Raw genomic sequence first — 11,816 nt, 5'->3', positions numbered from 1 at the left:
GCTACACAGAAATACAGGAATATAACACAGGCTTTTACATTTTCCTTAGAGGTAGCAAGTAATAGCAATTTGTGAGAAAGAAACAGGTATTCTCACTAGACTGAAAAATGAGGGTTATGAAGGATATGGGGCATTTGGATCAGACGCATTGTATAGGAAAATCAAGGTGGGGTAAGGTAAAACATTTTTAAAAAGAGAGAGAGAGAGAGAAAAGAACAAGTCAATTCAAAGTCCTGAAGCAAAGTTCACATGTAGAAGAATAGTAGAAAAGGAGAAAGGAAAGAAAGCAAACCATGTGTGGTGGAACTGAAGGAGCCAAGCCAGGAACAGGAGTTTTATTTAATACACAATTGATAATCTTCAAAGCTGCCAAATAGATAGTACTGTTATAGAACAAAATCTGTTACAGGACAGCAAATCTGTTATAGGGCAGGGGGAGAGAGGCACCCCTGAAGCCCCAAAACCTGCCTGCTCTAAGTGGGTTCTGCCATCCGCCGCGTCAAGACAAAACATATAAAACTTTAATCAAAAGGGACTTTAATACAGTGAATATACAATATGAAACATACAGAATATAACTTCTAAATCAAACACCTTAAGTTACCCCTCCCCTCGTGGGCAAAAGTCAACCCAAAAGGGATTGGCCCAAAGCAAGGCCTGAAAGCCAGCCACAGACTAAAGCACCTTCTGGCCAGGAACCATGGAAAAGGGTCAAAAATGGCCAGACAAGTCTGGGAGAAAAAGAGCAAAATCAAAATCAATATAAACACTGCCACAGTCACCACCCTACAGGTATCTCACCCACATCTGCCTTAACCGGTCCAGGGTCAGGAAACAAGCACAGCTTCTTCCTCACAGGCTTGCTTGCTGCTCCATGTGGCTTCCTCTGGTCTCCTCCTTGTTCTCCATCCAACTTCCTTCCTTTTTCTTCTCTCTTCTTCTCTCCTTTTTCTCTGCTCAGCTCCACCCTCCTTCTGGGTGGGGCAGGGAATCAGGAACTTCCCCTTTTCCTAGGGACCACCCTGTTATAGTACTGGCTTCATTTAACTGCTGATTACTTTAAAAAGTAATATTCTAGGTGATGCAGAGGTTAAAGCATAGCACAGCATTATCAAGCTATAGTCAGGCATTGCAGCACTGATGGAGGAAGGAATGCAGGGGAAGCAACACAAGACTGATTCACTCAAACGGGACAGGTAGAAGAGGCTTGTACAGCAATTGACACAGCCATAAAATCAAGGTCCTCAGACACCAAAGCCTGATGCAGGGGTGTTGGGATGTCTCCAAGAGGTCCCCAGCAGGTAACAAACTATTGAAGGCTGTGCCTGAAGCTCAGACCCAAAAGGTGAAAGATAAGGACAGGGAGATGAAGCTCAGCAGGAATCTCTTCAGATTCTATTCAAAGCCAACAAACCTCCGCTCACAGGGAGGGGTCTCCTCCCAGGGAGAGGCTGTCTACATCAGGGCAGTCGCCCCACCAGCACGGGGCAGCTGTTCCTCTGCCCACCTGTGACTATACAGGTGCTTCTCCTTTCCACCCACTCTCTCCCTCTGCAGGGCAGCAGCCTCCTGCCTGCCTGTGACCTGTACCATGCTGGGACCTCTCTGCACTGACCTCCCCCGTGGGAGGCCGCTCTCCTAAGACCGCCTGCCTGCAACCATGCAGGTCTCTTTCTCTGCAAACCTGTCCCTTCCGGGGCAGCTCTTCCAGCCCACTTGTGCCTATGCAAGTGTCTTTTCCTCTCCTGTCTCTTTCTAATAAATTTACTCTTTAAATAAAACTGAGTCTCTCTCATGGAGAATCTCACCATGTACCGCTGAAAAGGGAGCTCTGGTGAAATCTTTCCCAGAGTGAACCCAAAGACCCTGAACTCCAAAAAAAAAACTGACATCAGCAGGAGTTGAATACCAGCCTAGGCGCTAATCCACAGGGTGCAGCACACTTCTGTCTCGCCCACTGCTCCCCTCAGCAGTGTTTTTCAGATCTGCCAGTTCTGCTCCTCACTCTCTCTGATGAATCCTCTCACCACCCCCTGCCCTTCTGGTCTACAACCCAGTTCTTATATGCATAAATAATCTTAAATTAAAAAAGTAATATTCCAGGATTTCTAGGTCTAGCCAAGATAGAACAATTTTAAGAGTCATCTCTTTTATGAAAATTAAAACAACGCGGACATGTCTAAATGCGTAGGAATACTCTGAACAGTGAAAAGAAGATGGCCTTCCGAGGAACCTGGGTCCTCCCACCCTCCCCATGGAGGGCTGAGGCTGCATGCACATCTGGAATAGATGTGGTACAATCCATTTCTCCCTCAGGGGTTCAGCAGACCCAGTGGGAAGTGAACTTCCATCCACCTACCATCACCAACAGGTGGCATCCCAGTGCCAACCTCTCTCCATCAGTATTAGAGGGGCATCATGCAGTTGAGTTTCTGCTCCCACCCTGTAGCAGTGAGCCAATGCTCTGCTTCCTTCTTCCTGGGTTAGGGTTAGGGGGTCTGCCGAAGCCAACAACATTGTGTAAAACAAACAAAGAAAAAGGTAAGAAAGAAGAAACAGCAAGTCAACTGAAGAGAATTACTTCAAAAGGTGTACCCTGGAGGGAGATTAACCTTCCTCACCCATCTGCAAAGGGACAAGTAAATGCTCTTACTTTTGCCAGGGGCTGTCAGTGGTGCCCAGCAGGAAATTAAACATCTATAACTCTGTGTACTACACTTCAACAAGGAAAATGCCTGACATAAAAAAAAAAAAAACACTAAAAAGAGTTGCCAGAGTCTCATATTAGCCAAAATATTGAGGAGAAAAGTCACTTATTACCCCCAAGAAACAGGAAAATCACAACACAAATGAGAAGACTACAATGAAAGTCAACATCAAAATGAATCAGATTTGAATTATCTGACAAGATTTTTAAAGCCCTAATAAAAATGCTTCAATAAGCATCTTGAAACAAACTGAAAACCTAGAAAATAGTAAAGAAAAAGGAATGAAAAGTAATGCATACTATATCACAGACAAATCTACGATTATGCTAAGTGAAATAAGCAAATCACCTCACCCACACACACACACATTATATGATATTATTTATATAAAATGTTCAAAATAGGCAATTAGATAGATTGAAAATAGATTAGTGTTTGCCTAGGCTAAAAGTACTATGAAATAAGAAGTGACTGTCAATGTGGGTACAGGTTTCTTTCCAGGGTGATGAAAATATTCTAAAATTAAGATTATGGTGATGTTGGTATAACTCTATAAAGATACTAAAACTGTTGAATTGTACACTTTAACACGACTGAGTTGTATGGTATGTGAATTATATCTCAATATAACTTAAATTGCAATTCAAATTAATTAAAATAAAATTAATTGATTTTAAAAAGAACCAAATAAAAATTTTCAATTATAGAAAATACCAGGAACTGAAAATGGATGGAGACATTCAACAGTGGAGTGGAAATGACAGAGTACAGTAGTCAGCAAACTTGAGCTCAGATCAATAGAACTTACCCTGAACAATAGTGAGAAAACAGACTGGAAAGATGGGAACCTATGGTACCACAAAAGATACATCATCAGTCTCAGAAAGAGATGAGAAAGAGTGGGGTTGAAAGACTATTTTAAGAAATAATGGCTTAACAGTTCCCAAATTTTTCAAGTACTAAAAGAATTGTCAACAATGAATAAATACTATGTCCAGTGAGGGATGAAGGAGAGGAAATAAAGACATTCTCAAAGGGAAACTGATGGAATTTGTTGCTGGCAAAGCCACCCTTCTAAATAGCTAACAGGAGTCTTTCAAACATAAGGAAATGATAAAAGGACTCTCGGACCAGCAGGAAAGAAAGACCAAAAAAGTAGACACATGGGTGTATATAATGAACTATTTAGAGAATGAAACACAAATAATGCACCATCTTGTAATCAAGAAAAAGATATTTAAAAGTGGGGAGATAAAAGGGATATATATATATATATGGAAGTTTTCATACCTTAAAAATGGTAAAATGTTGGGCCCTCCCTGGTGGCGCAACAGGTTAAAGCACAGCACTAAGAAGCTAAAGCCACTTTAGCATGAGTTCGATCCCTGCCCCTGAGGCGACCACATGGCATGGCAGACCTCTCCTGACCCTGCCTGCTGCTCCCCTCAGCAGTGTACTTCATCAATCTACCTGTTCTACTCCCCACTCTGTCTCAGGTGAAGCCTCTCACCACCCCCGCACCTCTGGCCTATACCCCAGTTCTGTATGAATAAATTTAAAAAAAATTATTATTATCATTTAACAGGATGGGGAAATCTTATTTAATAGTAATAGAAACACCAAAACCAAAATTATTAGTGTGTAATAATTAATGACAACATGTTTTTTATATGAATAAACTTTTATTGAATTTTAGATAATTAGAAAGAATAAAGAAATGCTTTCTAAATAACATCTGATAGTATCTTCTGTTCATAGTATTTCCACTTTTGTTTATAAAAAGTATAGACATTCATTTATTTAAATTTTTACAAAGTCAAGAACCATCAAGTGGAGAAAATAAGTAATACTAAAGGAAATTCAGCTTTCCATCGATACTGGGACGGCTGCCATGCTTAGGTTCTGAGTTTAGCCCTCTTGGAAAAACAGCATATGCAGCAACTGATGGTTTGTGTTTATTCCACAGGTGAAAATCAGGAGACTCCTCCCTGTGATAACTGTGCTGGCAGGAACGAGGGCAAAAAGCACAGTGGGAAGAGACGGAATGAGGCCCTGGGGGGTGGAAGGGGTTGATAGGGGGTGCTGCTCATTCCAAATCATTATCAGGTTCAATGTCATAAACAATTTGGGAAACAAATCTGGGAAGAAATCTCTGTATGTTGCAGAATGTGTGATTTAGAAGAGATATTCACCAAAACAAGTTTGACCAGACCTACAATGCACAGAATAGAGTGAGGATATTGTAAAATACCTAGTGAATGCCACGGCTATCCAAGTCAGAACACTAATCAAAAAAGGAGTCTCTTTACAAGTGCTGTGAAATGCATTTGAGCAAAACAGCAAACCTGAGCTGTGACAAATACAGGGCAGGTCCTCCCATGAGCACACCTTAAGACACACCTTCTGTCTCAATCATATCTCCTGTGAAAATAATTACTTTGAAAACAAATCAATCCCCTGTGCTCCCTGTAACAACCTACTAACATCTACTTGTTAGACACGGAGAAAGTCATCTACCACCAAATGAAAGGCATCAGGTGCTGCCTCATCAGGTTGAAGCAAATGTTGATCCGCGTGAGGCCTCAACAGCCCTGTCCTGATGTTGATCCTGTCCCAAAGGGCAGGCTGGGATGCCAAAGCCCTGCCACCTGCCTCCCTGCCCATCCTGTGCTGCCCACCCAACCCTGCTCTTTCACCATGGATCTCCTGTGGGGGTCCAGGAACACAATCACAGAAATCTTTTCTTTCCTGGCCCAGTGCCTCTCATGTATCTTTTCACTAAAAATCACTTTTCTTTTTTTTTAAAAAAAATAATTTTTCCAGGAAATAATGAACAGCAACTGTGATGGACCTATAATAAACCCTAGAAAATGTAGACAGGCAAGAATCTGTCAATATAGTAATATTCCAAATAGGAAATTTATGGTTCAGGAAGTGATAAATAAATATGAAAGGTTTCTCAAAGAAGTTCTTTTGTTTCCCCATTTCTTACTGAATTTTGTGTAAAAAGTTCTGATTCTATGATACAAGACCCAACCCTGTTATGAGCAACATTAACCATTTATGCCATTAAACCCTCCACACAAAGAGGGAATAGAGAGAGGCAGGACACGTCACAGAGTTGCTTGTTCTTTTTTCTAAAGACACCTATCTTTCTTTAAATAATTTCATTATTTAAATTCCATCTGGCACTTTAGTTTCTTGGAAAAGTATTAAGTTAGGCATGAGTTACAGAACAAGTGCCAGCCTGTTCTTCTATCTTTTTTCTTGGCTTTTGGCACATCTTTGAGATCCAGCTTTGTGAACGGAACCCTGGGGCAGGGCAGTGGAAAAACAAGTCTTCATCATGGAGCATTCCAGTTCATTTCCCAAAGCTCAGTGACCAGGCCACTCAATGCTTTCTTCTTTGTGCTTTTTTTTACTAGCATCATTATCAGGCAAGTGGATCCTTGCTAGCACTTGCCAGCCGCACCCTCCCCCTTGCATGAGGGCAGCCCCCTGATTCTTCTCTGAATACCCCATCTGCATTCGTGTCCTATACCAGGGACCCGGCCCGACTCTGGGCTGGCACCATCACGGGGACTGCGCCAATCCGCTCCAGGGTTGCTTGGCTCACAGTATAAGAGTGTGTGTGCGGAAGCCGAGGCTTCCCGCTGACCGAGCCGTTGCTCCTGGACACGACCTGCGGAGACGATCCTCTGTTGGCTGTCACTACCAAAGTCTTATGTGGAGCTGGGGCCAGGGGGTTCCCGTTCGCATAGATGGAGGGTACAGTGGCATTGCCCGAGTGGAGGGAGAAAGACTGGCGCAAGTCACTGAAGTGGTTGAAGGACTCTGTGTTCCTGTGGACTTTTGGCTTGTTGCTCCAGTATCGGCCATTGTAGGTATTAGAAGAGGTCAGCGTGTTGTTCTCTGAGGAGGACACCTCGGTGTGGAATGCTTTGGCAGAAGAACATTTAGGTGGGAGATCATCCTCTCTGAAAAGGAAAAAAAAAGTCAAGCGGTTAGGATGAGCGTGAGGCTTACCCTACCCTCTTGCCCACGCGAAGGCCAAGGTATCCCTGAAACACAAGCCCTCAGGTCAGACCGCATTATCAGGAAAGCTGAACTGGTTTTGACAAATTCGTTCCCTTCTACACAATGCTCAAGAAAGTGTTCCCTCAGCATCTCAGTCTTCATGAATAAGAAAAATAAGAGAACATCTCCCAAAGCCTGTCTTCCAATGTAAATAAGATACACATGTACATGTGTGTGTATATGCACATATACATATGTCAATATATACATATATACATGTTTAGATGTGTGTGTGCATGTGTTTTAACTATGGATGTGGGGATGTAAGAAATGATGAGAGTTGGCCTGATTTTGTTGTGACTTGGGGTTGAAGAAGTCATTGTTATAGGCTGATGAAAGGTTTTTTCAAGGAATTTCACACTGGGGTGAAATCTCTACCTGCAATAAGTCCCAAATGCTTAAGAATTACAAGAGGCTAAGAGAAGTCAATAATTTAAATAATGTGCCCACTAATTATTTCACATGTATTGAGTACCAGGCATTCTACTACATACTTCCTATAAAAAAGAAATCGCTCCTCTGCCTAAGATGTTCTGGCCAACTAGGGGTGATAATCAGTGCAGAAAATCTGCATGTTTCAAAGGTTGAACAAGGGGCTAAAGTCAGTTTAGGTGAGGAGCTCTGAGTGGGGCCTAAACACCAAACGCTTTACTTTAAATTTACCACCTTGACATTGTCTGCTTTTCTTTCTTTTCTTTCTTTCTTTTTTTCCTATCGCGTTTGCGCTGGCTAATTTGATTCCCAAATCTTTCCCCCTGGAACACTTTCCAATACCAGGCTCCAGAACACTGCCATAGCCAACATGGTTCTTCCTTTGCAACATAAGTATTTTCATAAGTATTTTACTTTCTCCAATCCTCTATGATGTAAGGATCCAGTATTTGTTTTGGCTTTACTCTACCACATTTCCCTCAAACTCCCTCCATTTCACTGTTAAGAGGTTGCAATTTTGTCCTCCATATAGCTGACTAGTTTTCTACAGTGGGGACACACCACATCTTCTCGAGTCAGCCATCTAATGATGGATAGTTATGTGGCCACGTCCTGGCTATTGTACACAGTGCTGCAATAATAGTGCAGAGCATTAGTGTACTATTTTTGTGTTCTTTGGATAGATGCCCAAAATGGGACAGTGGGGTATTTCCATTTTCAGCTTTTAAAGGTAAATTCAGACCACTTTCCATAATGGCTGTACTGGTTTACATTCCCACCAATAGTAAAAAAAGATTTCATTTCAATTGATTTCTCTTGAGATGTCCACTGTTCTTGACAGAACTGCCTTTAACAAAGCCATACTGCTTTGCCTCTTTCTTTACGTTCTCATCTATTACGAATGCCAATGCTCAACGCATATTGTGAAATAACTTTTTTACTGTGGCAGCCACCTCAACCTCATTATCCTAGAGTTATGGGAAGGGGAGGAAAAATTCTTCCCTTGGATCCCCCCGAGTTGGGCACATGCTGGCCTCTTCCCCTTTCGTGATTTAGTAACAAAAGCTAAGCAGTACCATAAGGAAAAGTGATATAACGCACAAGAAAATCTCACTGACCACTTTACCTTGACAGTTACAAGATCAGCAAAGAACTCTCGGCTGCCAAAGTAAATCAAAATACAGACATTAGCCAATAGGAAAAATTATCTAACACACACACCTTATTTCATTAGGGATTTCTTCTTCCTCCTCCTCTTTATTTTTGTTTCTCCAGTAAAAGAATGCCCCTAAAATTAGTGCAATGCAAAAAATGATAATAACAGCACCAGTGCCAATGGCTCCAGCTATTACTCCAATGCTTCTGGGCTGGGCTGCAAAATATATTTAAGGCATATTTAAAGAACCAAAAAAAAAAAAAGAAAGAAAGAAAGAAAGAAAGAAAGAAAGAAAGAATATACTTATGCAACTTTGTAAACTAATACATTTACCAAAGACTCTTACTGAGTCTTTGGTTAAAACCACCGAAAGCATTGCATTCACATAAGCTTAAATCTCACTTAGCTTTCTGTATCCCCACAGGGAGGACTAACACAGGAGGTCGACACTGACTGAACAAACAAGACACAGCTGCAGGAGGGCCACTGCCAAAGTGGAGCCACCCAATCTGACCCACCCTGGCACCCTGGCAGGATGACTGGTCCTTATCCCAGCTAGAACACTCACTCCCTTTAGTAACTGGAATTCAAATATCCCAGAAATCTCGACTAAAGAGAAATTTTCTGCACTGTTTATTTAAGGTGCCCAACAATTAAGTAGATATGTCATTAGGAAAAATGTAGCAAAATGCTATCATAGCCATAAGATCATTACACATTTTTATAATGTCTATAGCACTATACAGTCAAAACCCATTTGCTTCTAATGATAGTGAAGATAAAGGCATTTTGTCATAAAAATGGTATATTGCTGAGGCCGAATAGTATGGTACTACACTCATAAAAACATTTCCACAACAATAAAAGAATTTTTATTAATAGTCAATCCAGAAACAATTAACTCTTCATTCCCAGGGTTAAAAATGATCTAAGCATCAGATCCAGAGTATACGTGAGAATTTTACATACTTACGTGAAATAACCTGGAGGTCCAAAAGACAGGTGCTGGTCCCAATGGCGTTAGAAGCCACACACTGGTACAGACCTGAAGACAGAGCACTGATGTTCCGGATGGTGACTGTTCCCTGCACCTGGTCTGTCACAAAAATAAGAAAACCATAGAAATCAGCAGAAGACACGACTACAAAAATTTATAGCCACTAAAAGAACTATTAATAATATTTTGGTTCACGAATGTGAAATATTCACATCACATCATATTATAGCCTGGGGCCGTAGAGGAACATCCCAAATAAGGGCACGCTACAACTTAATCTGCAGATCAGCATGAAGCCCTTAAGTACCTTGAGGAAACAAATGCCTAGCCCAAAGAAGCTGTGCTCACTAACAGCAAATTTCAATTCTGAGGACACACGATACATAAAGGTGAAGTTAAACTCTTTAAAATAATGTTTATTTGATGCTTCATGGAAAACACATTCATTCTGTGTCCGAGGGTTAGATTGTTTTTCCTTACCAACAACTACTGTAACATTTGCATGAGTCTAGATCCCCAAGCAGCAGACACTAAGACAAGCAAGAGGCTGACTGGTGGAAATACCAGGAAAGGAAGGGCGAGGACGCTGGAGAACGTGGGGAGAGCACAGACGTGAGGCCAGTCTGGTCTCAGAAGGAAGGCTGGGTAAGGAGCTTCTAAACTGCCACACGGTGTTATGATTTCACCTGGCTGATAAGGGTGTTGGAGTCAAAGTTGCCTATTCAAAGAGTCCCACAACTTCGAGCATAGTCGTGTAGTGATAGCCCCACTGTGCCCTGCCCTGTGACTGGCTGGGAGCAGCCCAGGAGAAGACCGGCCTGAGTGCAGTGCAGCTGGGACTGCCTGGTCAACTGTGCTCCCTCCCCACGGCAGAAGGTCCCAGCAGTGCATTCTCAGGGCCATCACACTGATATTACCAAGAAGCATTTAAGTAGTACACACTTGAGTAATTTATCAACATTAGCAGAGTTTATTCCTTATAAGTAAAATACAAACTACTTCTAGTAATAATGAAAATTAAAGCTAATGGATATTACTATGTACCAAGCATGGGGTAAGTTTTTATATGTATTGTCTCAATCTTTACAATGACCCTAACCAGGTAGTGTTGTTATTGATCCCACCGAATGGATTAGGAGATTGAGGCTTTAGATGCGTAATAGGATTACACAGAATTGGAATTGGATGGAGGGCTGTCTTACCTCTAAAACCTATGCTTCACTGCTTCCTGTAGGCAGAACATAATACAATGAACCAGCTCAAACACTCAAAATAGCTGCACATCTAAGAGCAAGTAGAAAAACTCCCTAATATCACATGTCCTGACCCAAGTCCATATTTCCCTTAGGCAACACTGGGAGCTGAGCCATTTTTTACATAACACTGAGATTTAACTTGTTTCTGCAGGCAACCTCCATTGCTATTGAGACCCAACTAGATTAGTGGTAGATCCAGAAGGGATCAGCAAAAGCTGACCTGACCACAGGCTACATGCATTTGTCTATTAAAGCACTTAATAAATATGTGTTGGGAAACACTCTATGTGCCAGGTAAATTCTGAGGAGAGTGATGCAGTGAAAAAGACCACAAGCCCAAGCCCTTACCTCAATGAGACAAGTAGGCAAGCAATCGCAATAAATGGGTTGAGTGCCTGTACTCCAGAACATAGTTCTAGGGTGCACACAGGGGCACCTGATGAGGGCACATGAATTCTGACTAACTGCTCAGGCAATTAGAGCCTTCAGGGTTATCTCGCTGCTTTCAAACAAATTATAGCAGGTAGTGCGAATACATGACTTTGAATCATCAAATGCACACTAGAATCAACTTCAACAGTCAGCCCAGGGAAAGGAGATTTTTTTTTTATGAGAACGCTATTGTTTTCTTTTTTCCACCCTCCCTCCTGCCTCATGGTCCTGTCCCCCCTGCTCTTGCTGTGCAGAGATGCCACTACCCAATAAATCACTTCATGAACGCTTTGCTCCGGCTCTGTTTTCGCCTCTGTGTTTCAATCCAGTTTTCTTTTCCCCACCACCATCCTTTATATATTTCCTCCCTCCCCATTTCCTTTTCCTATCGCAAACTTAACTTCCTTTTCCTGTTCACTAGTTTTTAGGAGTATTTTGCTTTGTCGATTCATCTACTATGTAAACATTGAATATTTGTCTTTGTCATTTGCTTTTCTTCACATAATACCACTCAAAATTCTTCCATTTCGCTATAGTGCAACATTTCATCTCTCTCTCTCTCTCTCTCTTTTTTTTCTGAACAGCATTCTGTTTTGCTACATCTTCCTAAGCCAATCCCCTATCAGTGGACACTGAGGTTGTTTCCATGTCCTAGCTATTGTTAAGCGGACAGCAATAAATACAGTGAGGCATATTAATTTTTCAGTTGATAGTTTCCTGCTCTTCAGAGAGGTACCCAAGGGTGGGATTGCTGGGTC

The 11,816-nt window shown here is 41.8% G+C and overlaps 1 protein-coding gene across 1 annotated transcript in view; it reads right to left on the bottom strand.

Moving 5' to 3' along the window:
• Positions 1-4,441: 4,441 nt before the first annotated feature.
• IGSF11 (immunoglobulin superfamily, member 11) overlaps positions 4,442-11,816 on the bottom strand; it is a 95,341-nt gene continuing 87,966 nt past the window's right edge. The window contains exons 4-6 of the mRNA XM_012730484.1: positions 9,347-9,469; positions 8,439-8,589; positions 4,442-6,685 (exon numbers count right to left, since the gene is read on the bottom strand). Coding sequence (XP_012585938.1) covers positions 6,244-6,685; positions 8,439-8,589; positions 9,347-9,469 — 716 coding nt within the window. The 3' untranslated portion in view covers positions 4,442-6,243. The remainder of the gene's footprint in view (positions 6,686-8,438; positions 8,590-9,346; positions 9,470-11,816) is intronic.

The sequence above is a fragment of the Condylura cristata genome, unplaced genomic scaffold (genome assembly GCF_000260355.1).
Source record: "Condylura cristata isolate star-nosed mole 26May11 unplaced genomic scaffold, ConCri1.0 scaffold00003, whole genome shotgun sequence".
NCBI lineage: Eukaryota > Metazoa > Chordata > Mammalia > Eulipotyphla > Talpidae > Condylura > Condylura cristata.
The sequence above is the reverse complement of the archived record's forward strand: the minus strand, read 5'-3'. Positions and strand labels throughout refer to the sequence as shown.